The sequence below is a fragment of the Serinus canaria genome, chromosome 27, assembly GCF_022539315.1.
Source record: "Serinus canaria isolate serCan28SL12 chromosome 27, serCan2020, whole genome shotgun sequence".
In the NCBI taxonomy this organism is placed as follows: Eukaryota; Metazoa; Chordata; class Aves; order Passeriformes; family Fringillidae; genus Serinus; species Serinus canaria.
Window position 1 is genome coordinate 3,603,355 of NC_066340.1, and position 16,720 is coordinate 3,620,074.

At 48.6% G+C, this 16,720-nt stretch overlaps 1 protein-coding gene across 1 annotated transcript in view; it reads left to right on the forward strand.

Annotated features, from left to right (window-relative positions):
- Window positions 1-303: 303 nt before the first annotated feature.
- Window positions 304-16,720, forward strand: part of WNT3 (Wnt family member 3) — a 35,576-nt gene continuing 19,159 nt past the window's right edge. The window contains exon 1 of the mRNA XM_050985851.1: window positions 304-383. Within this exon, the coding sequence (XP_050841808.1) occupies window positions 304-383 (80 nt within the window). The remainder of the gene's footprint in view (window positions 384-16,720) is intronic.

The window sequence follows — 16,720 nt, forward strand, 5'->3', positions numbered from 1 at the left end:
GCCTCATCCCTCACCTTGGGCCATGCGGTCTGATTGGCCGCCTGCTGACATCCCCGAGCCCTGCACTTTTTAATAGACGCTTTTGGATGATCTACGGGGGAAAGGCTTGGAGAGGTGTGTTTCTGACAAGCCAGAAAGTCACCCGAGCCACCAGGGACTTGGCTTTACTCTTTTTACCCCTTTATTTTTTCTTTTTTTTTTTTTTTTTTTTTTTTTCCTGGGAGGAGGGGGATTCTTCATTTTGGCACTTCATGTTTTTCTGAAAACTTCGTGGCGATTCTCCCCTTGCACCAGCCTGGACTGATGGATTACCACCTGCTTGGACTAATTCTGTCTTTTCTCTTCAATGGCACAAAGGTCTTAGCCGGTTACCCAATTTGGTGGTAAGATTCCTTCCTCCCCTCGCCCTTCCTCTCCCTATGATTGATTAATGAATTCATTAATTATTAGCCATGGGAGCTGTGTGTTCCTCCCTTTTCACCCCTCGCCCTGCGGAGCTGCATGCTGGAGTTGAAGCGTAATTTCTTCAGATTTGACCTGTAATTAATGAAATCAGTGAAAAGTTTGGGGGTTATTTTCAAAGGGCCATGCCTGGGTTTCCCTTTGCACAAATGGAGGCTTCCCTACCACTCTTAATTTCTCCATTTTCGGCACTGTGGCGATGGGCTCTTGGTTCAGATGTGAAAGGATGCGGTTTTATTTCCTTGTGCAATGGGAATTTAGTCTCTCTCATCACTCTGCCACAGGGATTTTCTTCCTTTCCATGAAATTGCAATTGATCTTTTTTTAAAAAAAACAATTTAATTCTATTTTCTGTTTGGTTGCTGCGTTTTTTTGGACTTCTTTCCCTTCTTTTGTTGTATTCTGTCATGCGAATTTAGTCCGGCAAGTAACGCAAATGGCACCTGAGAAAACATTCATTAGTAAAATTGCTCAAAGGTAGATTTTGTTCATTTTAATTATGGAAATGCCGCTAATTTCCTTGCACCAGCAAGAAAAATAAATTTCAAAAGAATTGGTTGTATCTTGTAATGAGGCTGGTAAGTAACCTGAGTTACTCATTTTAAAAATAAATCTAAGTCTATATAAATGAATACAGTAACAAAATGCAGTTGGAAGCCCTTTAGAACAAGAAATATAGAATTAAATATTCCAGGTCATTTAAATCCAGCAGCCAGTGAGTTGCATAACAGAATATTTCAGTTTATTCCTGTCTTTATGTAGGATTTCTTGCTGGAATATCTCTTGTTAAGTTTCTGTATGTGCCAGGTAGGGGCTGTGAGCCTGATGATCTGTAGGGAAAAGAGGGAGATGGTGGAATTTGGTGCTACAGAGATTCTTGGGTTATTTTCGCCGTTCCAGAAAAGTCTCTCTTCTTTATTACTGAATTAGATCCTTTCAGTGCCAACATGGAGATGGCAAGAAGTAGGTGGGAGTGAACTTGGGAATGGACTGCCATGTCTGGGAATATTTAGAATTCAGGAGAGAAAGGATGAATTTTTTTAATTTTTTTTTAATAATCCATTTATTAGCGTGGACTTTGGGATGAGAATGTGCCTTTCCAGAGGAGAAAGACGGAGAGCACAATGAGAAGTCCCCGCTCAGGAAGCGTTTCAAAGCTCTGCAGGTTCATGAAATGGCTAAATCACAGCAGGTTTTCCTGGAGAATTACATGATTTCCTCGCCCTGAGCGTGGCTGCCGAACTTCAGGCCCTCAGCCCAAGGCAGGGGAGGCTCCTGAAATACAGAGAGCAGCACTTTGATTCCTTCCATCCCTTTTCTGCCCCACCTGGGCACCGCTGGGCGGGCAGGGGCATGCGGAGGAGCGGGTCAGGATGCCAGGGCTGGGTCTGAGGACAGGAGCTGCCTGGGGCAGGGACATCTCACATGGCATCAGCTCATCCCACCAGCCCCTGAGCTGCCTCAGGCTTTGATATAAATCAGGATTTAACGCCCAAATCAAGGAAGGTTTCAAGTCCCAGAGCGAGGAAGCGAAACCTTCTCGATGGAAAGGTCTCGTTTTCCCTCGTGAAGCAAAAATGTCCCTGTGAGCAAAAAGCCTCCTGTGCCTGTTTTCAGGAGCAAATGCTGCAGACAGGTGTCTGCCCCATCCCCTCCTCCCAAACCCCTCCGAGTTCACCCCAAAGGAACAATACAGAGGATGTAGAGCACAGACACCAGGGGCATGGCAGGCAGCATCCCTGGGAAAGGAGGGAGTCAAACACACTCTGCACAGGATTTCATCCACAGATCCAGCTTTTGTGTATTTTTATAGATTCTGGCAACACCAAAGTGCCAGAGAGTCTCTGCTGCTCTGGAGGGATGTGAGGAGGTGCCCCATGTAGGGCTGAGGTTGCAAATGCTGGGGGGTTTTAGAGGTTTCTTGAAGGCTGAGGGAGCAGGAGGGCAGAAATATCTGGCCAGGGCTGAGGCACAGACAATGCTCCCAGAGCACACAAATTCAAGGTCTCCTTTGGTCCCATGGAAAGCTTTCAATATGTGCTCTGTGGGAAGGAGGTTTATGTGGTGGATTCTAGCACAGTGTTATCTGCACTCTTACAAAATCATCATTTCCCAAATGTCTTCCTGACCCTCTGCTCTTGAGGCACAAAGGAGGCTTTGGGGATGAGCCCCACTCGCAGGGTTCAGCACACCCCAAAACAGGGCAAGGAGAGCAAAGGTGGGGCTCAGCATCAGCCTGGGCCCTGTGCTGGTGTCCTGCAGCCCTCCAGGGGCTGGCCTGGGGCTCCCTCACCCCCAGCTAAACCCATCTCTGTTCAACTTGGGACCTTCAGGGGGACAGTTCCTGTGGCAGAGCCCCAGGGATGCTGACAGGCAGTGCCCTGTCCTGCTGGCACCACCTTCCTGGGGATTTTCCTGCTGGATAGGGAAGGTTTTGGCAGCAACATCAAAACAGAGCCTTTCTGCTGTGGGATAGAAAGGAGAAAAGGGTTTGTTCCTGTGGTGGGGAGGAAGTGTCTGTGTGTGCCCTAGGAAAAGGAGAGTGATGAGAATGGGCTCTGATCACCTTGTAAACGGGTTTGGGGGTGGCTGGAATAATCCTGCTGCTCCACTGCCAGCCAGACAATGCCAGGAGCCTGGCAGCAGTGACACTGCAGGGGATAAAGGCAAAGGGATGGAGCTGCTCAGGGTCTGTGGGATGTGTTTTACTGAGGGGCTGGGAAGGTCCTTGACATTGTCCAGAGAGAGGAGAGCCCAAGTGCAGCCCTGCAGCTCTTCAGGGAGGTCCTGCCCCAGCTCCAAGGGAAGGTCCCTGTGCTCCAAACCCAGAGCTTGGGGTCCAGACCCGCTGGTGGCAGCAGGATGGAGAAGCCAAGAGGGGGTTTCAGCCCAGCTGGGTTGTTGGAAACTCCCTGACATCGCCCTGTCCCTGTCCAGGCAGCTCTGAGTGAGCTCCAGGGTGGCTCGGGCTGTGGATGTAACCTCCAGTGAGGTATTTTGACACAGGTCCAACCCTTCTTCACATGCTGCCATCCCATTAGAGCCCTGAGAGGGAACAAACGGGGCACAGATGGGAAAAGGTCACTGAAATGCTGCCTGTGAGTGCTGACAGGAGGAGCTGGGGCCAACAAAGCTCCCTCAGAGCCGTGTCCAACACTTTGGCTGTCTGCTTAGTGCTGCTGAAAGAGAAGGAGGAGATGGGGAGCTGTGGTGGGGCCATGCAGAGCAGGCTGCTGACCCCCCAGGAGTGCTGTGGGTGCGGGCAGGGTGGGCAGCAGGGCTGTGGGGCTCACCTGGGGCTGTGCCTGGAAACCTGACTGCCCACAAGTGTTCAGGAGCTTCTGGCTCTGAAGGGTTTTGTGGGCTTCAAGGTTTTCTTCAGGGTTTTCCCAGCCAGGTTTATCTGGTGGGAATCCCTGCTGGTGGGATGGTCAATCCATGCCATGGAAAGCAGAGTTTTGGAGTGGGATTGAGGCAGATCCTGAGTGCTGAGCAGCAGGACAGCCCCAGCCACTGCCAGAGCAGATCTCCAAGGATGCACAGCCTCGAGAGCCTCAGGACCTGGCAGAGGGCTCTGGGTGACATCTCCTGCTGGCTTTGTCCCTCCCCAGTGTAGATCCCAGCGTGGTTTGGGTTGGAAGCTGCCCTGAAGGTTGCTCTGTTCCAGCCCTGCCCCTGGAGCCCTGAGCTCAGCAACAGCTCCAAAACACTCCCAGGGCAGGGCAGCACAGAGCAGTGAGCACTGTCACACTGCTGGCCTTCAGGAGGGCTCATCCCTCAGAAATTAACCCCTTGTGTCTCCTGGAGTGCCCCAGGCCAGGACAAGCCTGGAGCCACAGGAGCCCGGGGAGAAGGGCTCTGCCTCACTCAAGAGCCTTTCTGCCCTTTCCACACAAATCTCTGTCACCAGTCCTGTAACTGGAGGCAGAGGAAAATCTAAGTGGCCACAGGGAGCTCTGATGAGGCTCCTTAATTGCAGGCACTTGTTCCTTATTGGACTCCTTCACTAAAAGCAGCGTTTGCCCAAGTGAAGCTCTTGCCAAAGGCACCCCAAGGAGGAGCACTGGGAATTCAGGGGGGATTTTTGGCCACCCCACCCTCTCAGCTGGAGGTGCTGGGGTGGGGGAGGCCACAAAGCAGTGATTTCCCATGTCCTGCCTGCTGAGCCACTGCCCCATCCCCCCTGGCACAGAGGCAGGGGCATGCCTGGAGAAGGCTGCCCTAGCACAGAGATTGGACAGAGCTAAAGAATACAGCAGGGATTTATCAGGAGGCCTTAATGGATCCACCTTGAGCAGCACAAGGGCCCAGCCAGGGCTGCACCCCAGGTGAACCCAAAATGGTCACAAAATGCCCCACTGGTCACAGGGTCTCTCACTTTTATAAGCTCTGCTCCATTTGCATCTTGGAGTTCATTGTTCAATTACAGCTCCAGCCCATCCAGTCCCATCCTTGTTTTTCTCTCTCCAGCCCACGGGGTTTGTGCTCTTGGGCTGAGATTTGGATCATTTGAACTTGGTGCCCAGCTGGAGCAGGAATTGTTTTGTCTCCCTGCTCTGTGCACAGAGCTCACCATGCCCTGATGTGAAGCCCAGACCCACCCACTAAAGCAGCACAGAACCTGAAAAATAGAAAAACTAAAACCTGAGGCATCAAGGGGATGGTGACATGAAGGAACAGAGCTCACAGCTGGGCTCACCCCAAACACAGAGCTGAGGGCACCTGGGGCTCCTGTGGGAGGCAGAGCTCAGGAGGATGCAGAGCAGCTGGAGTGGGGCTGGAAGGGTGGAAAGGGAGGTCCTGGGCTGGTGCAGGGTGACCAGGGCAGGTGGGAGCTGCTCAGGGCACCTTGGAGGGCTCTCACAAACAGCACTGGGCTGATCTTCCCTCTCCAGTGCTGATCAACTGACAAAGGGCAGTTGTCACCTGAGCCAGAGGTGACACAGAAGGCAAAATGCCAAAGGCCTTCGTTTATTTATTTCATCCTCTCTTCTTTTACAGCTCAGTTTGCTACGGGTGGACCTGACTGGTCATTTAATCGACACATTTCACATGGCTGGCTAATTAACAAGACACCCATTTGTAAACAATCTTATGAGGAAAACAGCCAGACAGATTGTTAGAAAAACACCCCCTGCAGGTGCTTTTAACATTTGGCAATCCTTGCTCATCCCCAGCTCCCTAAAGCTTCCCAGGCCCATTGTGGGATAGCTCAGCTGGCTTCCTCTGTCTCTGGGCAGGCTGTCCCATCCACAGGGTGGCTCACACCTGAGGGGACCCTCCTTGCTGCAGGGAGGTGAGGAGGGATTGTCCTGGGACATTTGTAGGGTCAGGCTGCACCAGCCTGGCTGGTCCCACTCTGCCCTCCAGGGATCCCCTCAGGCTCCTCGCTGGTGGCTGTGGCTCCCTTTGCTGAGGTCAGTGCCACCAAAGGTGGTGTTTGAGGTTCCTCCTGACAGCTCCAGGTCACTCTGTCAGCACTCAGGAACAATCACAGAATGATTCTATGCAGGTGCTGTTATGGAGAGCTCTGGGAGTCAGGGGCACAGACCCAAATCTGACTCCACCATGGGTTTGGGATGAACATGTTTTATATTCTATCCTCACATAACTTATATATTAATTATTAAACTGCCATTGTTGTATTGTATCCATTGATTCCATCCAAGCATGGCTTTCCTGTGATCCCCCTCAAACCCCTCACATGATTCTTTAAACAAAAACTGTATCTAATCACATCTAACAATTGTATCATTTTTCATATACTGGTTACACAGGTGCACTTTCACATGATCTAGCAAATACAAGATCATGTAAAAAACACATTTTCATTTTTATATGTATTTTTTACAAAAATACAAATACATTTCCCAGGGCCTGCCTTTAACATTTTCCCAAGCCTAACTTTCTTTCTAGCTCTCTGAATTTTGTGATTTTAAATTCTTTTACTATCAACTACATTCCCAGGGCACATTTAAAGGGGGTTGTGCCTCCACCAGGACCCCCAGCAGCTCCAGCCCACGTGCAGCCCAAGGCTCCAGTGGAGCCCCAGGACAAACCTGGAGGTCCCTCCTGTGTCACCAGGGCTGTCACAAACTCCAGGTCAGGGGGCTAAAAGCAGCCACTTCATTGGAACCCCTTCTTTTATACCCTGGTCTGGTACAGGTGCACCTGACTGGTCATGTAATCATCTCACAGGTTTGCTTAGTTAGTAAGACACCCTTTGAGGAAAACAATCTGTTCTAGACCCCACCTGCAGATAGCTCACAAGATTTTCTCTCTGCCTCCTTAAAGGTTGCCAGACCTATTCATGGCAAAGCTTATGGAGCTTTCTCTTTCTCCCTGACCAGCCTGTCACATCCTCACTCCTGTCCCCCTGCTCCCTCCTGGGCCCAGGCAGGGCCACCCCAGCTGGGTCAGGGCAGGATTTAACTCCTGTTCTCACTCTCACAGGGTGTGGGGGCCCAGGGAGGGGTCTCCAGCCCTCCCTCCCTCCCTGAGAGCAGCCTGAGCCCAGGGACAGGGCTCTGAGTCACCAAATCATCTGGACTGATGAATTTCATCCTCTAGCTGACACTCAGGGGGTGTTTGATTTCTGCTGCTGTCCTGGAGGACAAATGTGTCACTGTCACATTTTCTGAAAAATCCCTTTGCCAGGATTTCATCTCCTGGGAAGCTGAGAAGCTTCAGAGAAAAAGGAAAACAAAAATTATCTGATTGCTTCTCCTGTGTTTTGCTGCTTTGGAATGGGGTTGGAGAGTGTTTATCCAACATGGGAATTGTTTTTACTTAATGACCAGTCACAGTCCAGCTGTGTCAGGGCTCTGAAGCAGTCACAAGTTTTCATTATTATCTTGTTAAGGCTTCTGTAAGATCCTTTCTCTATTTTTTAGTACAGCATAATAATGTAATGTAATGTAATCATATCATATCATATCATATCCATAATATATAATATCCAGCCTTCTAAGAGCATGGAGTCAGACTCTCAATCCCTCCTTCGTCCTGGGGACCCCAGCAGATGCCACCCCTGGCCACAGCCTCGTCCAGCTCCCAGCACCTCTCAGAGGCTCTGTCAGGGATTTGCCCCCATGACCTGAAATGGGGAGGACTTGTCAGGAGCTCAGCTATGAAATTCCCACATCACATGCAGAGCTCATGTTCCCTCTCTTAGCTGAAGCTGAATTTCAGCCTTCTGCTGGCATTGCAGTCTAATCCTAGCTAAGCCAATCTTTCATTTTTGTGTCCACACCTGGCAGTGGCTCGGTGATGTTGATGTTTGTAGTGGAGTCACAGCAGTGCTGGATGTGGTGAGAGGATTTCAGTACCAGGCTGTGTTATTTAAGGTTGTTTGGGTGAAGTTCTCAGGATCAAGGCAATGTCTGCATGGGACACAGGCTGAGATTTCTGTTTACTGTGCTGTGATTAACACTGGGAGCCCTTTAACACCACCTGTGCCCTGGTTTGCTGAAAATCAACAGATTTTATTAACACAAAAGGTGTCAGAAATCTAAACAGCCTATACTTAAAATAAAAACAATTTTGATGAAGGAAATACAAATGGGGTTTGATCTATGGATAATAATCTTTTTCTGGCTCTGATTATAATCTGAGCCATCCCAGGCTTTTTTTGCTGTGGCAGGAACAGCAACACTGAGAGGTTTTTTGCCCTAAGAGTCCCCACTCAGAGCGAGGTGCTGGTCTCAGCTTGCTGCAGCCCAGGAGAGCCCTTTGGGATTCAGCTGCCAGAAACCCCAGAGAAGTCATGTCACAGTTCCCTCTCAACAAATCAAAAAGCAAAGAAAATTCATCATTCATAAGTCCCAAAACAGATCTAGCCAGTTGTGATCTGTCATATCTGATAGGTTCTGTTGAAGGATTAATTCCTGGGAATTATATGATATATAATATAATATAATATAATATAATATAATATAATATAATATAATATAATATAATATAATATAATATAATATAATATAATATAATATAATAATATAATATAATATATAATATAATATAATATTCCCTGGTAATATTATTCCAGCTTTTCTAATATTATTTTAAATATTAATATTTAATATTAATTCCCAGGAATTAATAGTAATCCAGATTTTTAAATATTATTTTCTTCAAATAGTAATATTTCATATTAATTCCTGGGAATTGCTATTATTTCAGCTTTTTTTTTAATATTAATTCTGGATTTTCCTGGGATAAGCTTTCCCATGGGATGGAGGGATCTTGAGAGCTCTCCCACTCCATGACCCTTCTCTTTCTGGGACCATGCCCAGGACTCCTCAGAAATCCCAAATGAACCCCAAACCAGGTGTTTGTTTGCAAACCACGGGGTCCTTTACAAACACTGCTCACTGCCCTGGCTGAGTCCCTCCCTCCAGTCTCACATCCAGCTGACACCAGGGCTGCTCCTGAGGCAGCACAACATCCCCAGCAGGGACTGGGAGCCTTGGCTGGAAGGGATTCCAGGCCTGGAAGTGCCTGGGGATCACCAGGGCTGCCAGTGCTGGGCTATTTCTTTTTATGTTTGAAGTAAAAAAGCAAGTTTTGGGGATTTTTGGGAGTTTTAACATGTGTTTTTTATAAAGGCGTGTTTCATTTTTTAGTGTCAGCTTTGTAATTTTTTTTTAAATGTTTTCTATGTAAAATTTTTATATTTAATTTTTTTATTCTGTGAAATAGATATATTAAGAACTATATATAAAATTGTATTTTATACATAATTTTTATATAGAATAGTAAAATGCCACCCCTGGAAGATGAAAGAACCACGCTCTAAAAAGCAAATTTGCCTTGATAAGGGAGCCAAAGTCTCTAATTCCTTTTCTGAAGATAGATTTCCTGATTTGCTAATTTGCTAATTTGTCTTTTTCACAATTCACTGAACCTGTCTGCTTTTAATTAATCTTACAAATCTAATCAAGTCTGACTGGCACCTTTCCCAGTGCTCACACTTTAAATGAGAAATTCTTTCCCTGCTGCCCTCCAGATCTTCTTCCCCCTTTCCAACAAAAAACCCTCACTGGGGCAGGAAGGGTTAGTGCTGGGTGATAAAACCTTCAGGGCTTTTTATTCTCATCCCATTTCTATGTCCCAGACTCACCCAAGTTTCCTGCAGTTACTTTCTAGAAATTGTGAAAGTTTATAATCAAGAAATTTGCAGTGGTCCTTGAAAAATGTTACCTGCAGAGGCCTCTTAGATGTTTTAAGGGGAATTTCTTGATGGGCTTTTTTTTTTGTTTGTTTGTTTGTTTGTTTGTTTGTGTTATTATTGCAAAGTATTTCAATTGTGGGTTTAAATTCTGATTATTGCTCAGGCCTGGTTAGGTTTGGTAACAACCAACTCCCCTTTAATCAGTTTTTATGAAATTCACCTGGGGTCTGTCTGACAGGGAGTTTATGCAGAACACCAACCCATGGCTCTCTCTGTATTTTTACTTTTCCTTTCAATTTGCTGATTTATTTCCCCTACAAATCCAAAAATAAGATCTCCAGACCCCAAATCCTCATCTGTTGGTTTGGGGGGGCTCAGGCTGCTGCTGGTGGTGAAGTGAGAACCTAAAAAGAGCTGGGAGTGGATATAAAAGAGACTCTGGCTCCAAGAGTGGAGCAAAGCTCAGGATCACAGTTTTGGAGGCAGAACCCCCAAAGGACACCCTTCCCTAAGTGCTGGGGCTGGGGCTGTGATTTTCACATCCCTTTGGGAGCAGTGGCACCTTTGTGACATCCCTTACCCCAGTGCCAGGAGGGTTGGGAAGAGCAGGACAAGAGGGGGACAGCACCACCACGGGCATGCCCAGAGGCTCTGGAGGTGTTTGAAAATCAACCTGTGGTGGCCAGAGGACACAGATGAGCTGCTCAGAGGTGCTGTGAGCCCATGGAGGGCAGATGTTTCCTCCCACCCCAGCCCTGCTCTGCAGCAGCTCCTCTGTCCAGCCCAGTGCAGTAATCCTGGCTCCAGGGGTTTTAGTTTCACTCCTAACACTGTCCATGGTCCTTGTGTTGGATTTGTGTGGTGCCCCGTGGCAGGAAGGAATGATGGATCTGACTCCATGTTCTCACAAGGCTTTTACATTTATATTATATTATATTATATTATATTATATTATATTATATATTATATTATATTATATTATATTATATTATATTATATTATAGTATATTATATTATATTATATTATATTATATATATTATATTATATTATCTTATCTTATATCTATTATATTATCTTATATTATATTCTATTCTATTATATTATATTATCTTATATTATATTATATAGTGCTGTATTAAACTATACTAAAGAATACAGACAGGATACAGACTGAAGGCTAACAAGATAATAATTAAAACTCCTGACTCTCTCCAGAGCCCTGACACAGCTTGGCTGGCCCCAACTGGCCAATGAGTCAAAACAATTCACAGAAAACCAATGGAACAATCCCCTGTGGGTAAACAATCTCCAAACACATTCCACACGAGCACAGCACAGGAGAAGCAAATGAGATAAGAATTGTTTTCATTTTTCTCTGAGGCTTCTCAGCTTCCCAGGAGAAAAACCCTGGGCAAAGAGATTTTTCCAGAGAATGTGAATGCCACACTTGTGGGACAGGAGTCTTGGTCTGTGGTGTAAATCCAGGCTGAGCTTTAGTTGTGCCTCCTCCCAGAGCCCCTGAGCCCAGCACCCAGCTCCTGAGGCTGCCCCAGGGACAGGATTTGGAGCAGGCCAAATCACCTCAAGCCTTGAGACCTCAGCTCAAGGTGTGCCTTGGCTTCCCTGCTTGGCTGGAAACCACACACAAAGTGGAAAATCTGATTTCTGGTGGGGTTCTGCAGGCTGTGAATTCAAGGCTGGCTGGAGAAATGAAGAGCTGGGGGTAAAATCTCCCCTGAGTGCTGGAATGAATTACATTAGGAAAGTGTTCTGTGGGACAAGATGCTCAAAAAACATTTGCCTTGAGGTTGGGCTTTCAGGTTCTTGAGGCAGATCAGGCTCCAGTAACTCCCCAGTTCCCTGGCCTTACACAAAATTTCACCTAAGAGAGGGTGCCCTTCCCTCACAGTCCTTGAGCACAACAATCCAGAGCCAAACTTCAGCTCAGGTCACCCTGCTGCCCTGTGCAGGCTGGCCTAGCACAGAGACTGGACAGAGCTAAGGAATAAAGCAGGGATTTATCAGGAGGCCTCAATGGATCCACCTTGGGCAGCACCAGGACCCAGCCAGGGCTGCACCCCAGGTGAACCAAAATGGTCACAAAATGAACCCAAAATGGTCACAAAATGCCCCACTGGTCACAGGGTCTCTCACTTTTATAAGCTCTGCTCCATTTGCATATTGGAGTTCATTGTTCAATTACAGCTCCAGCCCATCCAGTCCCATCCTTGTTTTTCTCTCTCCAGCCCACGGGGTTTGTGCTCTTGGGCTGAGATTTGGCTCATTTGTCCTTGGTGCCCAGCTGGAGCAGGAATTGTTTTGTCTCCCTGCTCTGTGCACAGAGCTCACCATGCCCTGATGTGAAGCCCAGAGCCACCCACTAAAGCAGCACAGAACCTGGAAAATAGAAAAACTAAAACCTGAGGCATCAACCCCCCATCCCATCCCTGCTGGGACCTGAACTGAGCTGAGCCAAATTTTATCCTTGCCTGGTTCCTCATGGTGCTGTCCAACAGAGTTGAGGTTCCTGGGAAGGAGGCAGGAGCACCCACACTGACCTTTGGGGCAGAGCCATTGTGGCACATGGTTCAGCCTTTCCTGCAATATTCATGGCAGTTGGTGCCTCACATCTTTCCTGTGCCCAGAACCTTCCACTCCAAGTGCTTTGCTCTCCATGGAAAGAGAATAACAGGACCCAGTAGTAAAGCAGACTCATTTTCACCACAAGAAACCACCAGGACTAATTCTAGATCTGGTTTCTACAGGATTCAGTTTGGTTTGTCCATTCTGGATCTGACACAAGACGCTAAGATCCAGTTCCTCCAGCTAAGATGGAATCCCTGCCTCAGTCTCAGCCACAGTGCCCAGGATGGGCAGCCCAGCTGACAACTGCCACCACTGCCACAACTGCCCCCTCTGTCCCCCCGTCCCCTCTGTCCCCTCCCTGCCAGACTCCTCCTTCCTGGGGTAACCCCAGGCTGTTCATTGGAGCAGAACCAGCCTGGGGACTCCAGCCCTGGGCTCAGGGCTCAGGGAAGGACTCCCCAAAGAGAGGCAGCCCAGGGATCCCCCGCAGATCCCACCCCAGGCTGTGGCACAGCTGCATGGATGTGGCAATTCCCTCCCACGGGGTGTTTTCCATGATGTTTGAATGCTGGGAAGCTGCTTCCCAGTGCCAAACTGTGACTCACCCTGGGTGATTTCAGTACAGTTGGCACCAAACACTTCTTGAGGCCACCCACCACCACCAAGGGACTCCCCAAACTGGAGTCTGCCTCCCCAGAGGGACTCCCCAGACTGGAGGCATGGCTGGAGGGCCTGGCTGACCAGTGGGAGATGACCAGCACCCTCACTGGCCTCAGTGGAGAGCTGTCTGGGTTTCTGATGCTCGTTCTGGTCCCAGTGTCCTGTCCCCTGTCCCTGGCAGGACACATTTCCCTCCCCAGTGCCAGCTTTGGGAAGGAGGCAGGAGAGGAAGGTGACTGGTGCTGGGAGTGGCTGGCAGTGGCAGCGAGGGGACAGCAGCCCTGGGAGGTGGCTCACAGCCCTGCCAGGACCCAAACAAACCCCAGTGTCTTTCTTTGGAGGAAAGGCTTTACAGCACTGAAAATCTCACTGTGTTTATTGCAGTCACAGCCTGGAAGCCTTCATTTGCATATGCAAATTGTATGCATTTATGTAAATTCCAGGTCGAATAATATTATCACAGTCCCTGCAGAATAGATCCTCTGCCATGGCAAATCAGTGGATTGTGTTTTCCAGGCAAGAGTGGCATTGCTTTGAGCAGGCATTGCTGAACAGAACATTTCTATCTGGATGGGGGAACAATGCAGGACCTGCATCTGGGCACACCCAGTCCCTTGGCAGCAACTTCATTCAGGTTCCTGAGGAGGAAGCAGCTCCAGCCCCATCCCCAGCTCCATCCCCATCCCCATCCCATCCCATCCCCATCCCATCCCATCCCATCCCATCCCCACCTCCCCCTCTCCCATCACACCGTTCCTATCCCATGTTCAATGCCCGAAGCGCTGGCAGATGATGCCAAAATCACCTCCCAGGCCATGACAGAGCCCTGAGTCACCCCAAGTGCAGCAACTCGCCCAGAATGGGCTCACTTCACACAAAAATGCTGGTGGTGCGGCAGCCCTGATGCACAGCGCTGCAGAGGGGAGGGATGCAGCTCTGCCCCGCTCACAGGGGCTGTGCTGGCCCTGCATGGCCCTGCTGCTGGCCCTGCTGCTGGCGCTCCTGCTGTCCCTGCTGCTGGCCCTGCACAGCCCTGCTCCTGGCCCTGCTGCTGTCCCTCCTGCTGGCCCTCCTGCTGGCCCTGCTGCAGGCCCTGTGTGCCCTGCACAGCCCCTCCTGTGGGGCAGAGGCATTCCCTGTTGGAGTTTGGGGTGGGTCTGTCTTGGTTCCAGTTGGGTTTTCCATTCTGGATCTGACACAAGACACTTTAAGATCCAGTTCCTCCAGCTGAGAGAGAACCGGTGCCTCAGTCTCAGCCACAGTGCCCAGGATGGGCAGCCCAGCTGACCACTGCCACCACTGACCACTGCCACCACTGACCACTGCCACCACTGCCCCCTCTGACCACTGCCACTGACCACTGCCACCACTGACCACTGCCACCACTGCCCCCTCTGACCACTGCTGCCACTGACCACTGCCCCTTCTGTCCCCTCCATGCCATTGTGGCACATGGTTCAGCCTTTCCTGCAATATTCATGGCAGTTTGTGCCTCACATCTTTCCAGGGCCCAGAACCTTCCACTCCAAGTGCTTTGCTCTCCATGGAAAGAGAACAACAGGACCCAGTAGTAAAGCAGACTCATTTTTCACCACAAGAAACCACCAGGACTAATTCTAGATCTGGTTTCCACAAGACTCAGTTTGGTGTTTCACCACACTAAATCAGCTAATCCAGGTCTAATCCCTCCATGCCAGGAGGGGACAGAGAGGATTCTCTGTCAGAACTTCGGGTGGGTCTGACTGACCCCAAACCGAGCAGGATGGGGACTTGACAGAGCTCCTGTTGCTGTCTGGGCCGACTTCTGACTTCTCCACGAGGCCATCTGAGGCCTCAAAGTCTCAGCTGGGCTGTTCTTCACACCCAGTCTGATCTGAGGAGCATTTTGGCCCAAGTTCCTCCCCAACAATCTCTCTGTCACCCCCACGCCCCAATGCCATCAGCACCACATCAGTGACCCCTCTCTGTGCCCCTCCCACTCCAGGCAAACAGAATGTCCTGAGCTAGAAGGGACCCCCAAGGATCATCCAGTCCCACCCCTGGCCCTGCACTGAAACCCAACAATCCCACCCATCCCTGGGAGTGGTGTCCAAACCCTCCTGGAGCTCTGTGGACTGGTTGGTAACAGGGGAGCAGAGGGGGTGACACGAGGAGGGGAGGTTGAGATTGCAGCATGAGCCAAAAGGGTTAAAATGAGCAACAGAACAAAGTGGAGTAGAAAAATCCAGGGGTGGGAGATTTATGGAGAAAAGAATTTCTGACTGAGCAAATAGGTGATATTTTGGGGATGAGATCTCCTCCCATCAGAAAGTTAATGGATTTTATGTGGGATTTTCCACAAGTGATGTTGGGTGTTAGAGCCCAAACTGGAAATGAGAGGTTGTTGGGGTCAGGTGTTAAAAAAGCAGGAGATTGGGAAGTTTGAGATTTGGGATCATTCCCATCTCAGTATTCATCAAGCAGGACACAGGAGGGAAAGAGGAGAAAGGAGAGGTGGGGAGGGGAGGAGGAGGAGCTGCCCAAGTATGGGAGATGGATTTGTAAAGAATTGTTAAGACTTGATAGAAAGTTTATATAGTTCTGTATATTTGTATGCAAGCACTGGGAGAGAAATGTCCAGAGTGAGTGATGCCTCAGGTTTTAGTTTTTATATTTTCCAGGTTCTGTGATGCTTTAGTGGATAGGTCTGGGCTTCACATGAGGGGATGGTGAGCTCTGTGCACAGAGCAGGGAGACAAAACAATTCCTGCTCCAGCTGGGGACAAATGATCCAAATCTCAGCCCAAGAGCACAAACCCCGTGGGCTGGAGAGAGAAAAACAAGGATGAGACTGGATGGGCTGGAGCTGTAATTGAACAATGAACTGCAAGGTGCAAATGGAGCAGAGCTTATAAAAGTGAGAGACCCTGTGACCTGTGGGGCATTTTGTGACCATTTTGGGTTCATTTTGTGACCATTTTGGTTCACCTGGGGTGCAGCCCTGGCTGGGCTCTTGTGCTGCCCAAGGTGGATCCATTGAGGCCTCCTGATAAATCCCTGCTTTATTCCTTAGCTCTGTCCAGTCTCTGTTCTAGGCCAGCCTGCACAGGGCAGCAGTCAGGGCTGTGTTCCTGTGCCAGCAGCCTCACCCAGGGCTTGGAGCAGCCCCCAAGTTTCTGGGGTTTGCAGACTTGGATGTTTCTGGGGTCTGCAGACCTTGCAGGTTTGTGGGGTTTGCAGACTTGGGTGTTTCTGCCACATGAGCTGCAGGCAGAGCACCTGGGAAAGGTTTAAAGCTGATTCCTTTACAAAGCTTGTTTGGGTCACAAAGGAATAGAGCAGTAGGGGAAAAATCAGCAGGGGACAGAGGAATTTTCCTCAGTGCCTGTGGGTTCAAGGAACCCTGCAGCACCAAGAGCAATGGCACTTGGAGGGGTCAGCACAGCCCATCTGGGGAGCTCTGGCCTTCACATGCTCTGAACAGAGACAGACATCATTCTCTCTCATGAGTTTTTTCCTAGAGAAGCACAAAAAGAAGAAGAGAAAATAATTCTTACCTCTACTTACTACTCCTGTTATTTTTACACATGTAAAATGTGTTCAGAAAATTATTTACCTAAAATAATTTAGTTAATTGAACAGCAGTAAAAGTTTTTCTTTTCCTTAACCCATTAAATCAAAGTTATATCCTATCTCAAACAATCACAAATTTTTCTTTAATATATAATATCATATCATGTCATATCATGTGATGTGATGATATGCTATAGTAATATAATGTAATATAATATAATATAACATAATGTAATAATATAATGTAATAAAATGTGACATAATGTGATATAATATGATATGATATA